A 26280-nucleotide genomic window follows, 5' to 3' on the forward strand; every position below is an offset into this window, starting at 1 on the left:
ATTCTCATCTGGAAGCTCTGGGGAGAAATTCTTCCAAGATCATTCTTGTTGACAAAATTCCGTTCCTTTGAGTTGAACTGAGGTCCCATTTCCTTGCTGTCTATCAGCCAGGGGCCACTCAATTCCTAGAGACTGCCTGCATTTTTTGTCACTTGGCCCCTTCCATCTTAAAGACAGCAGTGATTTTTTAAAAGGTTTGTGCCCACCTTTCTGTCTTAAGGTTGACTGATTTGGAACCATAATGACATCTGCGGAATCCCTTCAGAGCAATACCTTGATGAGTGTTTGAATCACTGGGAGAAAGTATATGTACACAAGGAACTGAGGAGTCTTGGTGGGGTTGGCAGCAGGAGTATCATAGGATTCTGCCTACAATGATGAGTGATATTTATTTATTTATTTATTCATTTATTTATTTACTTATTTTTGCATTTTCAGTAAATTATGCATTAAACACATGGTATTTTGGGGCTTGGGTGTTTTTGTTTTTTTAGTTATTAACCTACATTTTGAACTCTTTATACTAACAAATATTAAATTTTCATAAATCTGTTTAGCTTGGGATTTTTTTCTTCTTGGCCTGACTACCATATCTTTATTTGTATAAGCTATAAAACTAGACTAAGAGAGATGGTGTCTAATCTTGCTCCTTCTAAACAACTGTGGAACCTCAAGAAAAGAATACTTCCCAGTATTCCTTAGAATAATGCCACTGGTCCTAAACTTTTAAAAAGAAGTAACAATGGCAGGAGAGTGTAAGAACCTTGGTGGGAAGATAAATAAATAAATAAATAAATAAATAAATAAATAAATAAATAGTCTAAGAACTAAAGTGGGGTCATATATAGTATAGTGGTTAAAATCACAGGACAGAGAGTCATCCTGGTTATACATCTATTGCATGCAAATGGGCAAATTACTTACCTCTGTGCTTCGTTTTTTTTCCATCTGGGAAATGAAGGAAATAGTAGTACCTATCTTAGAGGATTACTGAGAGGATTAAATGAGTTAATATATGTAATACACCTAGAGTAGCACCCAGCACATGGTAAGGGTTCAGTAAATGTTTTCTGCTATATTTATTGTTGTTGTTGTTACTTAAAGATGGGGTAAATTTTACCTATCTGAAAGTCCAAAGACTTCATCCTGACTTTTCTATTAACCTACTGTATGATCTTAGAAAAGTCATGGAGATTTTTTGGCATTCTTTTCTTTATCCATAAAAGTATAAATTTGGAATAGGCTCCTAAGTTTAGCTGGTATAATTGTGTTTCTTGGATAATACTATTAAAACTGTTGCAGATAATAAGAGAATTCAATAAGGTATCTGAATACAAAAATAATATATACATATTACTAACCTTACCATGTACAAGCACCAGTTGAACGAGTCCATACACTCACATAATGACTCCTACAAAGAAGTCAGTCTCTTCAGAAGAGAGACTTAATTCACTGCTTTAATACCAGCACTTAAAACAGTTCACATATTAGAAGCTCAGTAAATATTTGTTGTAAAATGAATGTCCTCAAGGAATTCTCAAGCTAGTGGGGAAGGCAGACAAGTAAGCCATTACAGTGCACTGTGATAAGTCCTGTGATAGAAGCAAAGGTGTTACATATTGCAAGTACTTCTGCTGGATTTTAGGTTTTTTGTGTTCTGCTTTTTCCCTCCTCAGCTCTGTTGGAACAAGGCAATAAACTACGCAATGCTATGGTGGTTTCTGCAATGAAATCAAGCCCAGATACCAGCATGTTATTGGATGAAGTTCATCCTATGAAGGAAGATTTTCCTGGAGCATCAGCACAGTAAGTCATAGAATCAGCATGAACCCCGACAGTTTATTTCTTGATAGTTGTTAACATGTGTTTTTGTCAAGCTATGGACTAAATAATTTTAGAAGTGTACAGCAAACAATTCTTTTTTTTTTTTCTTATATGTTATTGTTGATTTCAGAGAGGGAGAAGGAGAGAGAGATGGAAACATTAATGATGGGAGAGTTGATCAGCTGCCTCCTGCACACCCTCTTCTGGGGATCGAGCCTGCAACCCAGGCATGTGCCCTGATTAGGAATCGAACTGTGACCTCTTGGTTCCTAGGTCAACTCTCAACCATTGACCCACACAGGCCGGGCCAGCAAACAGTTCTTAATGTGGTGGAAAAGAAGCCTATACTAAAACTTAAGATACTCAAGATCTAGACCTAGGACTGGCACTTAATAAATTGTAAATGGCTAAATTCTTTGCTTCCCCTGACCAGCCTGTATATAAAATGGGGATATTCTCTTCCCCTTCTTACAGAAATGAAATGAGATTCTAATGTAGGAAAGAACTTTGTAAATTATGAAGTTTTATGTATATTTAAGGTACTTACATCTAAAGTATGTTAAACTTTCTCTGTTGAACCATCTTTTAGCTCAATTCTGATTCAGATTTTTGCCATATGTCAGCCACTCACAAAGTATTTTTCCACACCTTAGGATCAAAGCCTTGTCTAAGAATCAATTTAAAGACCACATTGAAGATCACCTCTTCCCTCCGACTGAGAATAAATTTTCAGAACACGACACAAAAGCTGATACCAGAGCCATACAGCTGCTATTGGGCAGGTAAGAGCTCTTAACTAGCTTTCTTTGTTTAAAATTCTTTGTCCAAATCATTGTGTACATTGTTCACAGATTTATCTTCATAAAGTAACACTTCCTTAGAAAAACCAAGATATTCTCGCTTACTTATTGCACACTAAATAAAAATCTCATTACCCACTAAATAAAAATCTAATCTTTAGCCGTTTATTCTTAGCCTCACTTAGAGAATGGTCTCCAATCTACCTTTTCATTCTTATTTCTCAACTCTATCCCCAACACCAGTGTTAGCAGACTAGAATGAAAAGAACATGGATTTTACACAGACACAAGTTGGAATTTGGGGTCTCTTATTACCTATGTGGCTTGCACAGTTAGGCAGGAAAAAATAAATAACAGGGTTCCAACTGGAAAGAAAGAAGTAAAATTATCCCTAGTCATAGATGACAGATTCTGGTATGTAGAAAATCCTAAAGAATGCACTAAAAAACAATTAGAACTAATAAATTTAGGAAGATTGCAAGATACAAGATTAATAAACAGAAATCAGTTGTATTTTTATATATTTGCAATGGGTAATCCAAAAAATGAAATTAGGGAACAATTTATTTACAGTAGCATTGATAAGAATAAAAATACTTAGGAATAAATTTAACAAAAATACAAAACATGAACTCTGAAAACTGCAAGACATTATTGAAAAAAATTTTAAAGATCTAAAACTTGGGGGTGGGGATCCCATGTTTATTATTGATGCAATCCCTATAGAAATCACAGCTGACTTCTTTGTAGAAATTGACAAGCAGATTTCTAAAATTCTTATGAAATTGCAAGGGACTCAGAATAGCCATAGCAATCTTGAAAAAGGAAAAGGAGGAGGATTCACACTTCCCTATTTTTAATCTTCCTACAAAGCAACAGTAATCAAGTCAGTTTGGTACTGGCATAAGAACAGACATAAGTCAATGTAATAGTCTAAAAATAAACCCAGGTGTCTATGGTCAACTAACATTCAACAAAGATATCAAGACCATTCATTGAATAGTCTTTTCAGATGGTGCTGGAACAGCTGGCTAGACACACATTAAAAAAATGAAGTTGGACCCTTACCTCAAATCATATACAAAAATTAACTCAGAATGCATCAAATAGCTATACAGAAGAGCTAAAACTATAAAACTCTTGGAAGAAAACATAGAGGTAAATCTTTATGACCTTGGATTTGGGAAAGGATTCTTAGATATGACACCAAAAGCGCAAGCAACAACAACAAAAAATAGATAAATTAGATTTAATCAAAATTAAAAATGTTTACCCTGGCCTGTATGACTCAGTAGGTTGAAGCATCATCCTGTGCACCGGAAGGTCCGGGGTTTGATTCCTGATCAGGGCACATACCTATGTTGCAGGTTTGATCCCCGATCAGGGCACGTACAAGAGGCAACAGATCAATGTATCTCTCATAGTGATCTCTCTCAATCTCTCTCCTCCCCTCCTCTTTCTCTCACTCCCCTCCTCTCCCTTTCTGGAATCAAGTTTTTAAAAAGAGAGAGAATATAGGAAGAAAGCATACGGCCTGGAGTCCAAGAAGTAGGGGATGTAACACAAAAGAAGAGAAAAGGAGCCCTAGCTGATTTGGCTCAGTGGTTAGAGCGTCGGCCCAGAGACTGAAGGGTCCTGGGTTCAGTTACCGCCAAGGGCATGTACCTGGATTGCAGGCTCAATCCCCGGCCCTGGTCGGGGTGCTTGTGGGAAGCAACCAATCGATATGTCTCTCTCACATCGATGTTTCTCTCTCTCTCTCTCTCTCTCTCTCTCTCTCTCTCTCTCTCTCTCTCCCTTCTGCTCTTTCTGAAAAAAGCAATGGAAAAGTATCCTTGCGTGAGGATTAAAAATAAAAAAGGAGGTCTAAGATCTGTGTCATATTTAGAGAATAAACACTCCTTTTAGGAACTGGACAGGGCTTCACTAGGAATATTTCACTAGGGGAGGGAGTATGTGGAGACATTCCTCCTGTGTTTGACCAAATTGAGAGGAAATTTTCAGTTCTCTTGGAGAGTTGAATAAAGAAATATTAATAGGCACACAGAAAACTAAGTAGATGAAAATTAAGGCAGTTATTAAAACAAGGAAAACTAGAAGTTGTTTATGAAAGTGTAAAAACTTATACTTGGCTCTGACACAATGTTAACCCCGAAGATTAACTGCAAAAAAATGTAATATAACTAAATTGAGAAGATGGGTGAAAGGGAAATGCGTATCCAAGAGTAGTGGTATAAGAGAGTGGATTCTTCATTTTTTCATAATAGGAAGTCCATAAATCATTTAGAAAAGTGAAAAATCAGAAAATAACAATACACATGTTACTTAGCAATATGAAGACAAGGAGGGTGTCTGTTTTACTCACTTCTATATTCTACAAAAAACTAATCTCACCATAATTAACCCTAAATACACATATTTTTGCTTAGTGGAAGAAAGCATATTTATGAATTAACTTCACAAAAAACAACATATAACATTTTAGTTATGGAATTATAGTTAATTCTTTCCCTTTTCTTTCCTCTCTGCTAGACTGTAATCAGCCCAAGAGTAGAGCAACTTAGCTTAGTCATTTCTGTATCATTTAGTACCTAACACCTTGCCTGGCACATAATAGGAGCCCACTAAAGTGTTTGTTAAATAAATGAATGAAATCACAATCAGTGTCAGTAGTGTCTTTTTTGAATACTAGTTGTTGTCATCCCAGCGGAGGGGGAATATAATATGAAAATATTCATCAGATAGTCTTCTGTTTTATGTGAGTCTTCTTCCATGTTTAGAACTTTAGAAAGTTTTCACTAAAAGAATAGCTCGGCTTAAATGTCTTTTAAAGTTCTTCTGCTTTGTTTATCTCTGCAGTGCTGAATTATCCCAAGATCATTACTGGGATGGGCTAGGCTCTCCTCCAGATTCTCCAGCTCCTGGGAGTGATGTGTATTGCAGCAGTGAGCTGAATGACCCTCAGTATGACCAGAGTCTCCTGGAGAACTTATTTTACACAGCACCTGTAAGTCATTGAATCTGAAACTTTAGGAGTTAGGTAACAATTAGAATATGAATAATATTAGAAGGTGCCAGCGTGTTACCACTTGCCAGATAGAAAGCTATCCATTTTACATAGCATTTTTAATTATAATGACAACCTGAAAAGGAAAGTATTATCCTCATTCTACAGCTGAGGAGACAGGCCTAGAAAGATTAAGCACGTTGTCCAAGGACACATAGTAAATATTAGAGCCAGGATTCAAATTCTAGTTTACCTGAGTCCAAAGCCTATGGTCTTAATTAATATATGGCTTCCTTAGAGCTCTTCTATGGAAGAGCTAACACACATATATCCTCAGAACCACCCTTAACTGGTATCTCTTCAAAATATTCCAGAAACACCTCTACTCACAGGTGACAAATACCTCTACTGTTCTGCAGACTGGGATGACATGCCAGGGGTGTTAAATATCCTTCATGCCTAGCCATCCCTGAGGTTTTATTACCAGGAGAAGGGGATATCTCTATCTAAGTCAACCCTAGTCATTTCAAAAAGATGGAGGTCTCAAATATGGAAACCTCCTCTACCCCTAGGAGGTGTGTGCCTGGCATACTTCCTTTCCCTATCCTTCTCAAACCCTTTTTCCAGCTAGATTTGTTCTTCTGTTCTCTTCTTTCTCATTTTATACTGCTACTGTGTCTCCCAGGGGACATATGGCCTTCTTTGTCATCTTCACACTCCATCCCCAGAGAAGAGTCAGAGCTATAACTCAATCATCCAACCCCCTCCAAAGATAGCTGAGTTGATGCATATTTTCAGAATGTAGAGGACCCTGATGAGCCCAGATGTGTCTTCCTCACCTTCCAGTGCCTTTGGGTCAAAGGCAGCCATTCTTGCTATCATCCATACCCCTTGAGACTTCTACATTTTTAAAAAATATAAATATGAACACCAGCAACTGGTCTGTGAGGATACAAAGATTCTTTTCCCTGTATCGGGCTGGACCTGTCTTTCTCACAAGAAGTCATGAGGTCATAAAGAATTCCTTCTCTCCATCTTCTGCTCCAAAGGAAGTAACAAGAGGAGTCCTCAGTTAAGGATTATAGCATCTATGATACCTTCCTGTCCAGAGCCTAATGGATCTTTTTCATTCCAACCATCTACCTTTCCCCTGTTGAATGCAATAAGACACCATGACACTAGCAACTGTTGTTCTTTGGAAATGGGTTTTCTGACCATGTGGCTGATGTTTCATGAGCAGTATGGTCGTCTTCATTTGTTGCTTCTGATTTTCATCTTTTTTGTTTTATTAACTAATACAGAAGATCTTGTGTATTTATTCCCGTTGTTATTATATAGACATTGAGTCCAAAAAAAGAAAAAATGCTTTGTAATTTCCCTTGAAAAAGTTGCATTGCTTCCAAGAAGGGTATTCTGATCATGCTTAGTTGACTATTAGTTTGTTACTCTTATCACACAGGTCAACACATACACCTGAGATGCTGAAAAACGGAATTGGAAGTGATAAAATGACTTTGGATTTTCCTCCTGCATTTATATTAACAAGCTTTTTTTAAACTATATAACTGTAGTCAAATAACTATAATAGGGTCTTCTCTTTTGCATTTTATGGTAGAAAGGGCTGATCAGTCAATTGTAGCTGTCTTTTCTCAAAATAAAAATTAATTCCTAGGCACTCAGCCACTGTTCCCCCAATTAAGGAAATTTGTGACATAATAAACAGTTCATCTTAGCAAGATTAAAAGCAGGATGAATCATTAATAGTATGGAGTGGTGAAAGATGCAGCCTGTGCATCCATATAGTTAGGTTACATTTCACCAGTGATTTTGCCTTAAACTACGGTAGAAGTTCAGACTTTGGAACCCAGTGAGATCAAAATCTGCCTTTATTACTTGTAGCTGTAAATCATAAACAAGCTAACTTCTCTCAGCTTTCATTTTTCTCACTTGTAAAAATTGAGATAAGGGCACCTTATAGGAATGTAGTATTAGAAATACACACGCAGCATTTAGCATTTATTGACTGATATAGCACGCAGTCAATAAATAGGGGTTATTGTGAATTTGAAAGAAGAATCTGTTTTATTTGAAATAGATTCTAATAGAACTTGTAGGTTATTTTTGTGAACTTCAGATTACAGTTGACCCTTCAACAATACGGTTTTGAACTGCACAGGTCCACTTATACACAGATTTTTTTTTCAGTTAATACTCAGCCCTATGTATCTGCGGGGTTTGCATTCGTGGATTTAACAACCACAGATTGAAAACAGTAGTTTTGCATTCCCAACCACAATTCCCGAAGTACTTTTTTTGATTTACAGTTGGTTGAATCTGTGGATGCAAAGCGCCAACTGTAGTTAAGATTTGTGGGAGTCAAAAGTTACAGGCAGGCCCAGCTGGCGTGACTCAGCGGTTGAGCATCAACCTAGGATCCAGGAGATTAGAGTTCGATTCCCGGTCAGGGCACATGCCTGTGTTGCAGGCTCGATCCCCAGTGGTGATTGTGCAAGAGGCAGCCAATCAATGACTCTCTCATCATTGATGTTTCTCTCTCTCTCTCCTTCTCTCTTACTCTCTCTGAAATCAATAAAGATATATTAAAAGAAAAAAAAAGTTATAGACAGATTTTTCACTGCAGAAGGGAGTCATTGCCCTTAATTCCCACTTATTCAAGGGTCGGCTGTATTTTTTTATAACCAGGAGAAACATGGGATTATTTCCCTGGTGTTAGTTGTTGCTTTAAGAATGATATATGTACAGAAAAGAATTTGACTATTTGTAGACAAATGTTTTTATTACCACTATCCCCAAAGCACTTATCTTTTAATGCCTCTCTTTTCTTTTCTTCCCTGTCCCCCCATAGAAATCTGATAGCAGCATTAGTGATTTCTTCAGTGAAGATGATGACATTGTCCCTTCAAAAAAAATGAGCCAATCGAAAGCTCTTGCCAAATCTTCTAAAGTTCTGGAGTCAAATGGCTACATGTTGAAGAAGAGAGCAGCAGGCAAGAAAAATAGGTGAGCCTCTCTATTAATGCTTATTTAGAAGCAAAAAGCAAATGCAGATTATTTTGACAAGATCTCCTAAAGTGAGATGACTTGTGGTTGTCCAACAGTATCAGACTGGTTAAGTTAGTTGCCGTAACTCATTAAGTAATGTAGTCCTTAAAAATGTAATACTTTAACATGAAAAGATGGATATGATGAAATGGTTCAGGAAGAAAGCAGAATTCTAGGTTGTATGTGTGCTGTATTATACTTACATAAAAATATATGTAAGGAAAGCAAATGAAAAGGATAGAAGAAGGTGACAATAGTAGTTATATTAAAGTAGTGGGCTCAATCCCCAGTAGGGGGCATGCAGGATGCAGTGATCAGTGACTCTGTCTCATCATTGATGTTTCTGTCTCTCTCTCCCTCTCCCTTCCTTTCTCTGAAATCAATTTAAAAAATTAAAATTGAAAAAATAATTTTTACTTCAGTGGGTAACTAAAGTCTGTATCACTTGTAGAAAAACTAGTTCTGTGACATCAGTTTCTATACATGTGTAGAGATAAACTTATAGATTAGAAGAATATTTTTACATTTTTTGAGATTTCTTCCACTGTGGATTAGGACCAGAATTCTCATTAAAGACATTTCTCAGTACTTGATAACTTGTGAATTAAGGTGCTTGCTGCCCTTCCTCCTTTCTCCTCTTGCCTATGCAAACTAGATCATTTCATATTGGGCCTCTCACTGTCTCACTGTCTGTATGAATTCCTTTCAGAAATTTGGTTGAACAACAGATGGAATTGGAAACTCCAGAAGATGCCCAAGTGATGACGCTAAGTGTAGATAGACTGGCCCTTCTGGGTAGAGCACATTCAGCCAGAATCATCATCGAAACAATGAAAGTTCCTCCAGATAGTCCACAGGTGACCCCTGGCAAAAAAAGCTTCCCTTTGAGAGCACCTAAGCTGACAACAAAAAAGCGGTATGTTTCTGACATAGGTAGGCTAAATTTGACATTAGTGAGAAGTGTCTGATAATAAATAAATAAATGTGTAACACTTTATGGTTTGTAAAGTGCTTTCATATGCACCATTCAAGCAACAAAAATGTATTGAATCCCCCACTAAGTCCCAAGCACTATGCTAGGTATGTGTAAGAATAAATAAAGTTAAGACCCAAACTCTGTTTTAACTTTAAAACAAAAGAGATGTTTAAATGGCTATCTGTAATATAGGGCTTTAGCGTTCAAAATAGAAGTTTTATATTAAATGTGCTGTGGGAGCAGAAGGAAGAGAGCCTTTAATTCTGCCTAGCAGGATTGGTGAAGGCTGTGAAGAGAGGAGATAGTTCCTCTGAGGACCTGAGATCCTGAAAATAGAACCCTGAAAGATATGTACGATTTATCAGACAAAAAAATAGGTTTATTATTTGGTTTGTGTGTTTTTTTAATTTTTAATTTTTTTTTAATTTTTTTTTTTTTTTAATTTTTCTAGCACCTTCTTTGTGGAATATCACTTTCCTGTGGGCTTTTCCAAAAGTGGATTGGGAAAGACAACTTTGATAACTGAGGTCGTTCGACTCGCCTCCAGTAAAATTGCAGATGGAAGTAAGAGAAAGACTGGTTGTCTGCTCCTTAGACACTTTGGGTTTGGAGGAATTTTGGAATCCCTAATTACTCACCTGACTCTTACAGTATCATAGAATTTTTTATTTGAAAGGGAGGTGGGTGGTGTCAAAGCATGTATTGGAGATGGCTCTAGTTGGGTGACATGATATGCTTATGTGTCTGATTCTCCTTGCAGTGGTGAAATTCCAGCAGAGATTTGTGTTTCCGGTACAGTTGGGTGGCCCAATGATAGAACACTGGTGGAATTGCAACCTTACTTTCCAAATTTACACAAAGAAAATCTCACAGAAAAAGGTACCTCAAGTGATTTTGACGTTTACCCTAGGGATTTGGAGCATACTTAAAATTATATTTCTCCTTAATCTAGGAATTCCTCTAGGGTCAAACAACACTAATGCTTTTTGATTATTTATTATTACTATTTTTTTTTTAAATATGTTCTTATTGATTTTTAGAGAGAGAGGAAAGAAGAGGGGTAGAGAGATAGAAACATCGATAAGAGAGAAACAACATCCATCGATTGGCTGCCTCCCACATTCCCCACACTCGGGGTAGAGCCTGCAACCCGGGCATGTGCCCTGACTAGAGTCGAACTGTGACTTCGTAGTTCCTAGGTTAGTGCTCAACCACTGAGCCACACCGGCAGGACATTACTGTTATTTTTAAGTTTCTGTTGGCTGTTTGTTATAGAACAGATATTATGGTCTGTTTGCTATTTGTTATAAGACTGCATGTGCTAAAAGTTCTTCATGTACATATTGTCAAATTTAATCATTGCAACAACTCTGTAAATTAGGGACATTATTATCTTCATTTTACAGATGAAAAAACTGTGATTAAGTTAAGTAACTTCTATAAGATCACCCAAGCTAATAAAAGACAAAGCCAGGACTCCACCCCAAGTCTTTTGACTTGAGATCCTAATAAATTCTTTATGTCTTTACTGTGCTCCTTACTATGGAGAATTAGTTGACTGTTTGGATTGATGTGGGCTATTAGTCTTAATTTGAGATCCTACTGTTTTTCTGGCAGAATACTTATAATCCACCCATGTTCAAGATAATATAAAGTGGGCAGCAGTTTTGATCAGCTCATTCCAAGTCTATAAAATCCATTTGTAAGTGGTACAACATAAATCATTAAACTATGTCATGAGCAGTTTTTACTTCTTTCAGTAAAAGAGTAGCTTTTGTATCTTTGACCTCTTCTTTGTTATGGATAGTATGAAGAATGTATCTTGGTTTTCTGTTTGTTTTTTCAGAGGTTTGGGATTTTTTTTTAAATAGAGCAGAATAAGAAGAGGAGGAAAAATACATAATTTCACACACTCAAGGAAACCTCTGTAAACATTTCAGTATGTTTAAATTGAATCACCTAGTTAATTCCTTTTTTCTAATTGTAAAAGAATTATACATATTTTTATAGAAACTTGAAAAAAAATACACACACACACACACATATATACATATGTGTGTGTGTGTATTTTTTTCTTTTTTTAAATCCTCTCCCAAGGATATTTTTTCCATTGCTTTTCAGAGAGAGTGAAAGGGAAAGCAAGAGAGAGAAACATCGATGTGAAAGAGACACATCAGTTGGTTGCCTCCCTCACTAGCCAGGACCAGGGCTGGAATCGAGCCTGCAACTGAGGTATGTGCCCTTGGCTGGAATCGAACCTGGGACCCTTCAGTGCACAGACTGACGCTCTAACCACTGAGCCAAACCAGCTAAGGCAAAAAATATTTTTAAAACGCAAAAATCATATTATCCCATCACCAAGAAATAACTATTGTTAATATTTATGTGTGCTCTTTTATCTTTTTCAAATGAATACAGTATATTATGTAAATCTTTGACAGTATTAGGGTAATTTTGTTTGCAGTTTTTATCCTTTTTTTAATTTAACATTGTCTTTGAGGGTTTTTATTTTTCTTTCAAAAATATGTTTAATCTTTTCCACAAAATTTTATAAATATTTAAATACCCTATTTTTATCAAACATTATAACAAATGTTGTTTATATTAATTCAGACTTCTAGTAAACATCATTTTAATGACTATATATTATTTTATTGTAGGAATGTGCTATAATTAACTTAATTAGAATAACGATTATTGAACATCTAGTTATTTCTCATTGTTAAATATACATACTTGTATATAAGGTTTTTATGTATTTATTGTTTCTTTATTATTAATTTACAGAAGTGAAATTGCTGAGCCAAAATATGATTATTTAAAGCTTTTTATATTTATTGCCAAATTTGCTGTCCAATAGTATGCTGACAGTCTATATTCCCAACTTCAGGCATATGACAGCCACTTTTTCGCCATAATCTTGATAGTATCAGGTATAGTGTTTTGTAATTTTCCTAGCTTTAATGGCAAAAAATTGTGTCATCTTACTTTCATTTTATATTTTTAAGAGTGAAGTTGAACAATTTTCATAAAGAATCAACTCTTAAAAATGGAAAAAGATAATCTTCCGACTTCTTTGTGACTCATGAAACCTTATATATCTCCCAGGGAGAAGTAGTAAAACCCAGAAGGGGGACCAAAATACGGCAGAATGTGGGTTCCTATTTGACTGCTGCTGCAGTCAAATAATTAAGCTATTTACTTCATAAAGCATGAGTTCCTTTATAAGACATCATGTGTTGTCATTTCAGTTAAAGTTCCCTGTAGCTCCCCTTAAACTTTTTCTTCTTCTCTCAGCCAGAAGTCATTGGATCTGCATCACTGCCTTTGAGAGCTGTCATTCAGTCTGAGCTGCTTTCTTTCAGTGACCAGCTGCCAGTGCAACAGACAAATGGTCAGGTTCCACTTGGCCCCCTCAAGGTACATAGATGTAATTCAAGCAGTCTAGTGTTTATGAAGCACATATTACTGGCTGGCCCGGAGAATATAACATTGAAGAAGAAAATCAGGGTCTCTGCTCCTGCAGCGTGTATTAAAATAGGGCAACAGAAGTGTTATGAAGGAAATAAATGGTATGATGTGATAATGAGTACCTGGAGGAAAATAGAAGATGGTGGTCAGGGAAGGTCTCTCTAAAGAGGTGACACTTAAGGTGAGATTTGATGAAAGAGGAAGAGGCCACCAAGTAAAAAGCACTGGAAAGATCATTCTGGAGAAGGAATAACACATCCAAAGGCCCTAATGTGGGAATGGGCTTGGTGTTGTCAAGGGACAGAATGTTGGTACAGGATAGTGAGCCAAAAGGAAAAGTGGTAGAAAGTAAGAATGGATGGGCAGGTAGGCGCTTTATCATTCAGAGCTTCATGGGTCAAAGTAAAGGGTTTAGGTTTTTTCCTAAGAGCCAAGAAAGAACATTGAAGCACGTGAATGACATCTAATTTACATTTTTTAAAGATTACTGTGTGGAAAATAGACTATAGGGGGCAAGAGGGAAAATGGGAAGGTTGTTGGATTAGTTCAGAAAAGAGATTGTTGATGGCTTGGAGTAGAGTAGTGACAGTGAACAAGGAGAGAAGTGACTGAGTTTGTGCCTGGTGAATGAGTTCTGATGTATAATTCATTGGAGAGAGTTCTTTCCTTGTATTCAGAAGCATCAGAATTTTTTAGGTGGCAGAATTTGAATGTGTGGCTTGTCTTGGTGAGCTTTTAAAATCATCAGAGCCATACCTAAAACATTTCCATGGCCCCTCATCACCCAAAGAATAAAATACAGGGCAATAAGATGAACCTGGAACATTGACTTTTGCCAGAAAATAAGGACACGCTCCGAAAAGGATGGATACATATTGAAAGTGATACTGTTGTAATAATCTGATGATTATTTAACAGTAAAGGAGTAACAGGAAGACTAAATAATATAGGCATGCCATTTATACAGCTTTGATCCCAGCCTACCACTGTAGCCTTCTCTCTTGCAGCTTTCCTACCAATAACCGTGTCAAACTATGCAAAGACTTGCTAAGGTATCATCCTGGTTTATGCCTCCATTCCTTTGTTTTTGATTTTCATGCTGCTTCCTCTTCTTGGAAGCCCTCTCTGCCTTCTTTCTGGTCTTAATAATAATGCCATTTAGTTTTAAAGACTTGTGTGATTATCATTGCACAAAATTAATATCATATTACTCTACTATCAGAGTTTTAATTTTTGCTTGCCTAGTTCATTCTGGCCTGCAAGGTTTAAAATAAGAAAGGGTAAAAATAGAATCAATGGACTAGAAATTGCTTCTATCCTGTCTCTTGAGAGAAATACTGTTCTAGCTAGATTGCCGTCTAGATTCAATAAAGCAAAAGAACTTTGCTGTGGGTTTTAAATAAAAAAAAAGCAAGTTCCCTTTTTCTTTAGTAATTCAATCTCATAATAGTAACCACTTTTATTCTTCTTCATTTCTCCTGCACTCTCTTTTACTTAATATTTTTAGCTTTTTAAAAATAATTTCAAATATAAAAAAAACTGCAAAAAATAGTACAAAGAACTTACATACCCTTTTCCTAGATTCACCAATTATTAACATTTGTCATCTTTGCTTTATCATGTCTGTCTGCCTCCTCTGTCTGTTTTTCTCACTTTCTCCTTTTTGTCTCCCCATCCCACATATACAATATTTTTCTGAATTATTTGAGATTATGTTATAGACATCATGTCTCTTTTCCCCTAGATGCTGGTGTGTATTTCCTGAGAACAAAGACATTATCATACATAACTCTGTACAGTTATAAAAATCAATTTAAAAGTGATACTGTATTCTATCTATAGTCCATACTCAAATTTCACCAATTATGACAGTACTTCTGTCTGTAGCATTTTTTTTTCTGATCCAGGACCATCCCTTACATTTGTCACATCTCTCTAATCTCCCTAGTCTGGAACAGTTCTGCAGCCCCTTTGTCTTTTAGTACTTCGATATTTTTGGAAAGTAAGACCAGTTATTTTGTAGAGTGTCTTCCACTGGGGTTTACCTGAATCCCTTATTACTATGATGATTGAAAGATGATGATTTTCTAACTCCACCTTACCTGCACCATTCCTTATACATTTATTAATTGGCATACTATATGGAAGAGTTGGCCTTTCTTCCATATTTACTTATATTGGTAAGACTTATTCAGTTGGTTATAATCCATGACTATTGCTTATTTTGATGCTCCAATAGTCCCAGATTTGGCCAGTGGAAGCCCCTTCAACTGGATTCTGTATCCTTTTGTTACCGGAGAATCAAATTCCTCCCTCACTTGTGGGAGTGGGGTTCTTAACAATACCTTTAGAAAATGAATTTTTTAAAACTTGGAAGGGAGAATGAATGGTGTTTATTGGCATGTAGTTACATTCCTCTGGTTGTAAATTCCCATGTCCCTCAAACCAGTCCTGAAAGAGGTGCAGCTGGGTTCCAGTAGGGTCAAAAGGAGGGCCAGTTTCCACAGTTTCCATTCCATGTTGCAGCTGGGTCCAGTTTAGCATTCAGAGTAATTAAAGTTTATTGTGTAGATTCCACGTGACTGTGAGCCACATGAATGAATACAGGGCATGAGAGCCCGCAACAGGGGTCAGGTGCAAACAGCAAGGGAGAAGAGGGCCAAGAGCCAAGAGAGGGAATTCCCTTTGTTCAGAAGTTTAAATATTAAGGTTTTGCACCCTTGCAGTGGTCACACCTCTTCTGGCCACTGACTTGCTTCCAGGTGTGACTGACAGGTAAACATCTTCCCTAGTCACTCAGACCTTACTGGGCACGTGTCCAAACTGCCTTTTTCCAGTTTCTTCTCCTATGGATCAGCAGGGAACAGACTTGGAGAGTGTTAACATGAGTTTCCTGGCAAAGCTGTATAAATGGAGTGCTTATGTTATTTAGTCTTCCGTTTACTCCTTTCCTGTTAAATAATAACCAGATTATTACAACGGTATCACTTTCAATATGTCTCCATCCTTTTCTGAGCGTGTCCTTATTTTCTGGCACAAGTCAATGTTTCAGGTTCATCTTATATTATTGATAGATCATCTGCCTAGCTTTTCTTAATCCTGGTGAGGTAATGTACATGCCAGTCTACTAATGTTCTTACTATTATGATATTTGTGAATGAATTAATTTATTTCCTAACAATCCAGTGCTGCATCTAGCTCCAAAATTCTGATTCTGATTCTAGAAGAGATTCCTGCTAACTCTCTTTCTTTTGTGTTCTATAGGTAACTGTGGAGCTTGTTATAGATAACAAGGATTTCACTGGTGTCAAGACTAAGTTAAATAGTAGCACCCAACATACCTCACTTTCTGCTCTTACAAGTCCAGATAAGAAACTACCAGAACCTAGCCAACATGTTACCTGTACCAAAAATTCACAGAACCTAAATGAAGTTCATGAAGAAAGTGCAAAGGAAGAACAGAATTTGATGCTCCCGAACCCAAAGTCACTATGCCCTGTTACAGCAAATCCTTCAACCTTTGTGGCTATACCAGCCTCTCACAATTTAGTAAATCAAACAAATGGGTCAAGCAAAAAGAGTGCTTTGCTGTTACATGTGCTATTGATGGTGCCAGATGGGAAAGATTTCATTACTGGAGAATCTGAGAAACAGCCACCATGCAATGTTTATTTAAATTGCAAACTCTTCAGCACAGAGGAAGCCACCAGATCTGTCATCGCTTGGGGCACAACACAACCAGTCTTTAACTTTTTTCAGGTAACTTTGTACACATCTTAACATTTCATATATATTAGGGATGTATGTGGGTGGGAGACAGGTATGTTTCCCAAATCATAATGCCATCGTAAAAGAAACCTAGAATGTTCAGATTGGGAGGGACCTTTGAAATTTGGTATGTAGATCCAGTCCTACTATTGGTTGCTAAGAGGAAAAGATACTGCCAGCATTTTCAAACTTTCTGTATCTTTCTGTTCTGTCTCAGTTCTCCACTATTTTCTTTGCATGAATTCTGAGGACGAACAGAATTTGTTGCTCTACCCAAAGTCACCAAACCCTGTTATTCCTTGCTGCTTCCTCTAGGGCAGGGGGGGAACATCTGGCCCACGGGCCTTATACGGCCCTTGAAATCACTTGGTCTGGCTCTGCCAAGGCCTCACCAAACAGAAGCAGTTCCAGCCATCACATTAGGGGTGAGTTAATTAAATTTTTGACCAAATATAGCAGGCTAATTTTCAAGTTGATAATTTTGTTATGTCCCTCAAATGATGTTGTAAATATCCAAATGGCCCTTGGCAGAAAAAATGTTCCCCACCCCTTCTCTAGGACTTTGATCAGTTAAACGTCCCCTTTTCCTTTCTGTTTCTTCAATCTCTCCTTTATTTTTTTACTTATTTTTTTTCTCTGATTTATTCCTTCACTTATTTCAATACTCATTTTACTTGATTTCTCTGTTGAATTTCATGCTATTCCTTAGTTTTCTTTCTTGGTTTTTCTAACTCTAATCACTTATTTTCTTCCTGACTTAACAACTGTCCTTTTTTGGACAGTAGGAAAAGAGTGGTGACATCAGCACTTCTCTCTTTTACCTTCAGTTATTGGTGCTCCTATTCATTACTCTATCCTTGGAATTCTTCCAAACCAACCTTCTTTTCCCCACAGTCACCACATCTACTCCCATACCTTCAGCTCTCATTTATATGAAGATGACTTCCAAATCCATACTTCTTTGTAGGCCAGACATTTCCCTCTAGTTTCAGATCTCTATATCTAACCACCAGCTATTTGTCACCACCTAGATGTCTCAAAAGCATTTTACACTTGGCACGTAACACATCACCTGGCATATCACAGGTATTCAATAAAAATTTGTACATGAAAGAAGAAATTCAGATGTGTCCAAATCTAAATTTATTTTTCCTTCCAAATCTGTTTCTCTCCTCCTATCTGTCCTAATTCATATTATAATTTATTCAGAAGCCCAAGTAGAACCTAAAAGTTGACTCTCTCATATTATTCACCAAGTCCAATAGATGCTGCAAATTTAATTATCTCTGGAATAAATCTTCTTATGTCCACTTCATTGCCATTGCTTTCAATCTTGCCCTCTCCTTCTAAATAGCCTTCAGACTGGCCTACCTGTTTCTGTTTGCTCCATCCATTCCTTCCTCTATGTACCTCTAAAACACTAACCTGAATATTTTAGTCCTCTGCTTCAAACCTTTCACTGTTTCTCCATAGCCTTCAATACAGAGTCCAGATCCTTGGTTTGGAATACAAGACCCTTTAAGAATGGTTTATACTCTCCAGTTTCCACTCTCCTCACTCTTCCCTTCAAACTAGATAGTCTAACTATGCTCAGCTACTTGCAGTTTCCTGAATATTCTCTTTTCCTACCTCTTTGTCTTTATATGTGCTTCTGCCTGGAATTTCCTTTCAACTTTCATGACTTCTATTAAACAGAGCTTTTTGCACTAGTTAACTCCTGCCTATCCTTAAGATTTAGGTTTACTTTCTCTTAGAAGTGCTTTCTGAAATCTCCTATTTATAGGTTAGGTTGATATGTTCTACTTTCTTTTTTGGTTTCAGAGAACAGAAATGTGCTCAGGGTACCGTATGTAGGAGTTTCTTAGATGAATATAAAAGTAGATCTGCCCTGGTTGTCTGATCTGATTTCACCCTTTCACCTCTTGTATTTTCTGTTGGTTTCATCACTAGGACTTCTCTCTCTCCTGCTGTTACCCTTATTCTAAGGTTGGGTTCCTTCAAATCTGTGCCCTTGATTCTATCATTAATTTGACTGACCTGGTCTTGACTCCGGAGTTCTGGTTCTCTTTGTGATTTTTCTTTTTTCCTTCAACTAACAGCTGACTGGCCAATTCTGTAGTACTTTTACACTGAAAATCCAGATGAACAGTTGGCCTTGCTATTTACCTAGCACCTGTTGGGCAGAGCTTTTTGCACCAGGCCATACCACCCAACCAGTGGATTGGCTGTCCTTTGATCAGGTGCTCAATGCTTGTCTAGTCAGTAGTCATCTTTGTTTCAAAAGCATTAGTCTTTCAGCAGGGGGTTACAAATGGGTGATTTTGCCTTAGGAAGATTGAATGAGCTTGGCAAGCACCATGATTGACATGTTTGACAATCTTTTCTCTGTTCCTGAAGCCTCATCTATATGAGTTTTATCATCAGAGAACTCATGCCATTTTATATTTGGACATTATATATGTTGGTCTCTGACACCAGACTGTAGCTCCAAACTGAGGGTATAGATTGGATTTTATTTTAATATCTTCAGCTCCTAGCACTGTGCAAGGCACACACAGTAGGCTTTCAGTAAATATGTTGAATAAAAGTATTTTGTCTCAGGTGTGGGCTTTTGTTTTTTGTTGTTCCTCTCCCCAGGTGATTCCTGTCTCTCTGTCTCCCAAATACTTGGAAAGGCTTAAAAACAATGTGATGGTAATCGAAACTTGGAACAAGGTGCGGAGCCCAGGACAGGACAAGCTGCTCGGGCTGGTGAAACTCCCCCTCCATCAGTTTTACATGTCATTCAAGTAAATAGGATCTTTTAGAGTATTCTTTATTTTACATCTTTAACTTTGTATGGACTGAAGAGGAGTTCTTTTGGTTTGCAAACAAAGCTAGCCCTATAATTCCTTGGAGGAATTTTTTCAACTTCACCATAGTTTCTGCTCTTATGTTAAAGCAGTCTTACAGATACTGCTTACCATGTTTCAGGCCCTGTTTTAAGAACCTTACCCCATCAAGTCATTTAATCCTCACAACAATTCTCTTAGGCAGATAACTTTTATTATCCCTATTTTACTGATGAGTTAACAGTGGCACAGAGAAGTTAAATAACATGTCATATATATTGCAAGTAGTAAAACAGATTAGAACCCAGAGAGCCTGGCTCTAGAGTCCATTCTCCTCATCAAGAAGCTCAACTGCCAAAGGTTACCACCTCACAAAACAAATGGTTTATCTCTCTGTCACAAAACTTTAGTATTGTTCACATCAGCTATTTGCAAGATTTCTATACTGAGTATTGTCTTTTAGACCTTCAGATTTGATTACTGTACCTCATTTGTCATTACCCAACACCTCGGTGGGGTATTGATTTATCTGAAGGCAATTTCTGTCTTCAATACAGACTGTTCATTTTCTGTTTTGATTCAAGGTTCTGATTTTTAATTGTTTTCACACTGACCTCTTTCTGAACAGCCTTCTCATGGATCTTTGTTTTAAATGCTGTGTTTCATATTTTACAAAGAGCACTGTTGTGGGCACTATCTCATGTGAACCTTTCTATAACTGCAGGAGGTATTATCATTATCCCCATTTTACAAATGAGGAAACTTGTCATTTAATTTGAAGAAGTCAATCTCTTTGACTTTCTTTTTATCATATGTACAATGAGGCTGAGGATAGATTGTCTTCTCCCTTTTGGAGCAATTGTGAGAATCTAGTAAGAAAATAAATGAGTAAGCCTTCTGTGAATGGTGAAATACTTATGATGGTAGCATTGGAAAGCATAGCCAGGCTAAGGAGTACTGCTTGAATCATAGATGGCACTGCCAACTGAAGGCTTTGGACTTTTCCCCACTTTTTTAGCTGTGATATGAGTCTGGTCTGGTATTTTCCTTTCCTTCTCATTCATTAGACCCCATTCTTTGCTGAGAGAGCATAAAAATAATAGTACCAATGACGGAGCACGTACCTGAATATACCAAGAATCATAGTTGGTATTTTATATTGGTTATCTTAGTGTTTACTCCTAACAGCAGCCCTTTGATGGAAGTTTTATTACCTTCATTTTATAGGTGAGAAAACAGACTTAGAAAGGTTTAATCGATTACTTAATGTCATTTATCAAGCAAGGGTCAGAGCTGAGATTCAGCATGGTGTTAATGAAGAGCATTGGGACTTTTTATTATCCATTAATAGTGGATAATATCAACCCTTTGCATTGTTAGAAGGATTATAGAAACTTTGTAAAGTGCTTATCACATAAGCACTCAGTAGATGGTATTATTAGTAATATTACCCAAATTTTATCTGCCAGACTCCAAAAGCCATACTTTTTCTAATTGACCACGCTGCTTACCTGTAAAATAATACAATTCAACAGGCTCCTACTGAAATAGTACTTGATCCTAGACACTGGGCTTAGGACCATGATGATACCAAGATAAATCAAACACATTCTTTGCCCTCAAATTGCTACATTTGGAACTTAACTGCCTGGTGTTTTTTTTTAATTCTCACCCGAAGATATGTTTATTGATCTTTAGAGAGAGAACGAGAGAGAGAAACATCAATGTTAGAGAGAAACATCAATTGGTCACCTCCCGTACCCATCCTTGAGATTGGGGAATCAAACTCACAACCTAGGTATGTGCCCTAACCGGGAATCAAGCCCGCAACTTTTTGTTGGATGGAACAACACTCCAACCAGACATCCTTCCGGGCCCTGCCTGGTAATTTTTATTTGATGGATTATGGATAGAATCATATGTTTTCTCAAACCACTATTATTTTCTAGTTGTAGATACATTTTTAACAAACTGAGAAAATGAGCCAAGTAAGAAATGAAGCAACTCTATGACATGATTGATAATTGTTATTTGCTGTTGTACAATTTCTCTCCCTTTAGAGATTCCAAGATTTCTCGCCTGCTGCTCGATGCTCAGTACCCAGTTGTTGCTGTCGACAGCTACATGCCTGTGATTGATGTGTTCTCAGGCCAGCAAAATGGGAGTCTTCGAGTCTTTTTAGCTATGGGTTCTTCGGATCAGATAATGGCGCTACAAAGATTAAAGAATGAAGAAGGAATCCTTCCTCCGTTCAGCCCTAGGCCAGCCCATTTACTGGACCAGCCATCTAAAGCATCCATTACTACGGTAGTGACTAAACACTTGATTGTATGTTTATAACATGATTATCACAATCAAGCTAATTAACATAATATGCATCACTTCACCTAGTTACCTGTGTGCGTGTGTGTGTGTGGTGAGAACACTTAGATCTACTCTTAGCAAATTTTTTTAAGTACATAATCTCATTTGTCTTTCATGTTTTAGTGAAACCGTTGCCCCAAATTCTTATTTCAGTAGTGAAAGGCTTAACAGAAGAACATACTTGCACTTCAGTGCTTACTATAGATCAAAGGAATCATTGATTGGCATTTTTCTTTTATGGTTAAAATGGTTATCTCTATCCCTCTGAGCTCCTTGAATTTATAAAGAACACCTAATTGGACAACCAGACCTTAATCCTCTAATTTACTAACTTAATTGCCTTAATAGTGGGGTGAACCTTAGCTGCTCTAAAAAAATAGTCTTGCCCGGTCGGGCGTGGCTCAGCAGTTGGGCTTCGACCTGGGATCCAGGTGATCAGGGTTCGATTCCCAGTCAGGGCACATGCCCAGGTTGCGGGCTCGATCCGCAGTCGGGGGCGTGCATCCGGCAGCCAATCAATGACTCTCTCATCATTGATGTTTCTCTCTCCCCCTCTCCTTTCCTCTCTCTGAAATCAAAAAGATATATTTAAAAAAAAAAAAAGTAATTTGTGTAGTGCTATATAATTGAGAAAACACTTTATCATGTTTATTTTTCTAATAAACATGAAGTGGGCCATTGTCATTCTCTTTTATATGTGATGAAATAGAAAATCAAAGAGGATATATTACTTGTCCAGGGTCCTATAGCTGAGAATGGGAGAATTGGGGTTCAGACACAGGCCTTCTGACTCTATGTCCATTATATCATGTCCTATTGTATCTTACATTTGGTGTCTCTTGGTGTCTAGTATAGCTAAATCTCAGTCTCCACACCATTTAAATGTGTTATGTTTTTTACTCTGAATCTAAATGACAAATTTAATGTTTCTAGCAAAGAAAGAACTGTTAGGAAAGTATCTATTAGTTGGTTATTGTTTTATTTGTTACAAACTCTAAACTTTTCCATTTTTATTGTATATTAGTGTCTATCAATAGATCATAGTGTTTTATTTTTATTTAAAGACATAAAAGCAAAATAAAGAAAAGTCATTTATAATATTCCCAAGTCTTATTAGGTGTTACGTGGTCCTCACATTGCAATGTAGAAAGTTAGAAAATTTTATTCATTATGAGCACAGAAGTCCTTGAAATGTTGGGTATCAACAAATACAATTGTTTTTTTCTCCTACACTCATAAGTCCCTCATCCAGTTCAGCATGTGCAAAACTGAATTATTAAATTATTCTAATACTATATGGCAAAATTGAGCAGGTGCTGTAATTTGGAGAGGTTTTTATTCCTTTTTTTTTCCTCTGGGAAATCAAATTATAAGTTTTCTGTTTCCATAGGAAGATTTTTGAGCAGGTATAGCTGACATGGGTTTTTAGATTTCAAAGCAAAGAACTAATACAATCTATGTTCCAAATTTATTGAATGTTAAGCATGTATAAATCATGCAGTTTGATCCTTATATGAATCCTGAATTCCCCCTTTGAATATTCCCAATAATCAGTTACCTGGTGTCTGCTGAAGCTGTGTAGAATAGAGGTAAAGAACTTTGTCTCTGGAATCAGACTGCCTCAGTTCAAACCCTGGTTCCTCTGTTATTAGCAATGCATGTTAAATTAGCTAATACAAGTGAAGGGCTTAGTGGAGTGCCTGGCTCATATTAGTAGATACCTTCAGTAACAGTGTATTCACTCCCTCTCCAAGTAGTCCTTACCATTAACAAACAAGTTTGGTATTCCTAACTTCATTAAAAATAGTAATTAAGTAAATTAATACCTTTTTGTTTCAAATGTATAATCCTAGCTGTGGCACATTTACACCATGGAATACTATGCAGCTGTAAAAAGGAAGGACCTTTTAACTTTTGGCACAGCATGTAGGGAACTAGAAAGTATTATGCTAAGTAAAATAAGCCAGTCAGAGAAAGACAAGTACCACATAATCTCACATATGCGGAATATAATAAACAAAATAAACTGATAAAGTAGATCCAGAGACATAGAAGCATGGAACAAACTGAGGGATCTCAGGGGGGAAAGGGGTGGAGGGAGAGAGAGATTAATCAGGGAACTTGTATGTTTATGGGCATAGCCCATGGACACGGACATTGGTGTGAGGAGGGCCTGGGGGTGGGATGGATGTGGGGTGGAGGAGATTGGTAGGGTTAAAAAGGGGACATCTGTAATGGTCTCAACAATAAAGACAAAGAAACATTAAAAAATAAATAATTAAAATTAAAAAAACAAATGTATAGTCCTTATTTTATTAAGGAAATAGCCTTTTATTATTAAGTTTACTGAGAATTAGGAACAGATGTTAAATTTTATCAAAGACCTTTTTTTCCTTTATATTGATAATCATGATTTTTTTTACTTCGTTTCATTAATGTACTGGATTACATTTATGTATTTCATAGTAATGACCCAGTCTCACAGTCTAGAATAAATGCAGCTTGATCTGATTATAATGAGCAGTTGTGAGTTTTATACACAGTGAAAATTAAGTATCTATTTTAATATAGGCTAGTAATTTATGCTTATTTCTTCATCTGTACTCTGACTTAATAGAGAAGCAACAATATTCTAAGCAAGTTACTCTTTAAAGCTCACCAGTCTCTCTCTCTCTGTTTTAATAGGCAGAAGACCAAAGAAATGGCCTGATGGAGCACCACTTTGAGCTCCATGTAGACAAGATTAAAGGGCTAGTCCCTCTTCAGACAACAGTCTGGGGAGAAGCAGATTGTTATGTTCAATACTACTTTCCAGTTCAAGACTCGCAATCCAGTATGCTAAAAGGACCTGAGTTCCTTGAAAATGGTAGGTTTGAGAGATTGGGCTTTCTCATTCTTGTATAATTCTTTTATTGGATATACTTAGGAATTATTTTTTTCTTGAGTTAATTCTGTGTTCTTCAATGTTTCTAGTCTTACCTGGGCAATACAAGAGATAGGCTGTTTGTTTTACTTTTCTTAAAAATTTTTTTGGTAACTTTTTATTGTGATTTGACTTCAAATTATGGAAAAGTTGTGAAAATAATACAAAGAACTTCCATATACCCTTTACCTAGATCCATCAATTATTTACATCTTATTCCATCATATCATTTACATGTCTACTCTATCATGTATAAATATACAGTTGATCCTCATTGTCCATGGAAGTTATATTCTATAAAGTCTTTAAGAAAACTGACTTAGGAAATACTGAACCATTGCTCCTGGGGGAAATATGTACATACACATACCTCACATCATAATCTTTTTTTTAATTTTATTTTTAATTACAGTTTACATTCAATATTATTTTGTTTCAGTTTCAGGTGTACAGCATAGTAGATCGTAATCTTAAATCCTAAAAACAACTTATTCTAGTTGATTCTATTTTCTTTATTTTGCAAATGAGAAAGCAAGGTTCAGAAGTATGAAATGACTAACACCTCCCCACTAACAAGTGCCAACATTGACATTCATGCCCTGTCCACTGGCCCCAGAGCTTGTTGTATTACACTGCACTGTTTCCTACCACATCTGTCTTCTGGTCATTTCTGAGAGCTAAAATGAGGAAGAGTATTGCTTTTTTTGACCTCAGCTTGGAATGAGCAAGTCAGGTAGCTCAAATTTTTTGCCATTCTGAGCATGTCAGCAAATAACTGCAGAAGCGCTACCAGTATTGGTTTTGGGGTTCAAATAACATATTTGTACCCTGAATATATAAAGAACTCTTACGAATCAATAATAGAAAGACAATCCAATTGAAAAATGGGCAAAGATCTAAAAACATTTCTCCAAAGACATGTAAATGGTCAATAAGCACATAAAAAGATGCTGAACATCATTAGTCCTTTGGGGAATGAAAATCAAAACCACTACAAGATACTGCTTCACATCCACTAAGAGGGCTATAATTAGAAAGGAAGAAGAAGTCTGCCCGGCCCGGCGTGGCTCAGCAGTTGAGCATTGACCTAGGATCCAGGTGATCGGGGTTCGATTCCCAGTCAGGGCACATGCCCTGGTTGCGGGCTCGATCAATGACTCTCTCATCACTGATGTTTCTATCTCTCTCTCCCTCTCCTTTCCTCTCTCTGAAATCAATAAAGATATATTAAAAACTAATTATAAGCAAAA

The 26280-nt window shown here is 36.8% G+C and overlaps 1 protein-coding gene across 3 annotated transcripts in view; it reads left to right on the forward strand.

The window, feature by feature from the left end:
- The window catches only part of C2CD3 (C2 domain containing 3 centriole elongation regulator), a 112369-nt gene that overhangs the window by 25245 nt on the left and 60844 nt on the right, over positions 1-26280 (forward strand). For all 3 annotated transcript variants that reach the window (XM_016208464.2, XM_016208465.2, XM_016208467.2), the window contains exons 6-17: positions 1680-1809; positions 2481-2609; positions 5487-5634; positions 8501-8655; positions 9407-9613; positions 10125-10237; positions 10434-10552; positions 12971-13093; positions 16409-16903; positions 19550-19701; positions 21804-22050; positions 24793-24973. In XM_016208464.2, the coding sequence (XP_016063950.2) occupies positions 1680-1809; positions 2481-2609; positions 5487-5634; positions 8501-8655; positions 9407-9613; positions 10125-10237; positions 10434-10552; positions 12971-13093; positions 16409-16903; positions 19550-19701; positions 21804-22050; positions 24793-24973 (2199 nt within the window). The remainder of the gene's footprint in view (positions 1-1679; positions 1810-2480; positions 2610-5486; positions 5635-8500; positions 8656-9406; positions 9614-10124; positions 10238-10433; positions 10553-12970; positions 13094-16408; positions 16904-19549; positions 19702-21803; positions 22051-24792; positions 24974-26280) is intronic.

This window comes from Miniopterus natalensis, chromosome 11 (assembly GCF_054644295.1).
Source record: "Miniopterus natalensis isolate mMinNat1 chromosome 11, mMinNat1.hap1, whole genome shotgun sequence".
Classification (NCBI taxonomy): Eukaryota; Metazoa; Chordata; class Mammalia; order Chiroptera; family Miniopteridae; genus Miniopterus; species Miniopterus natalensis.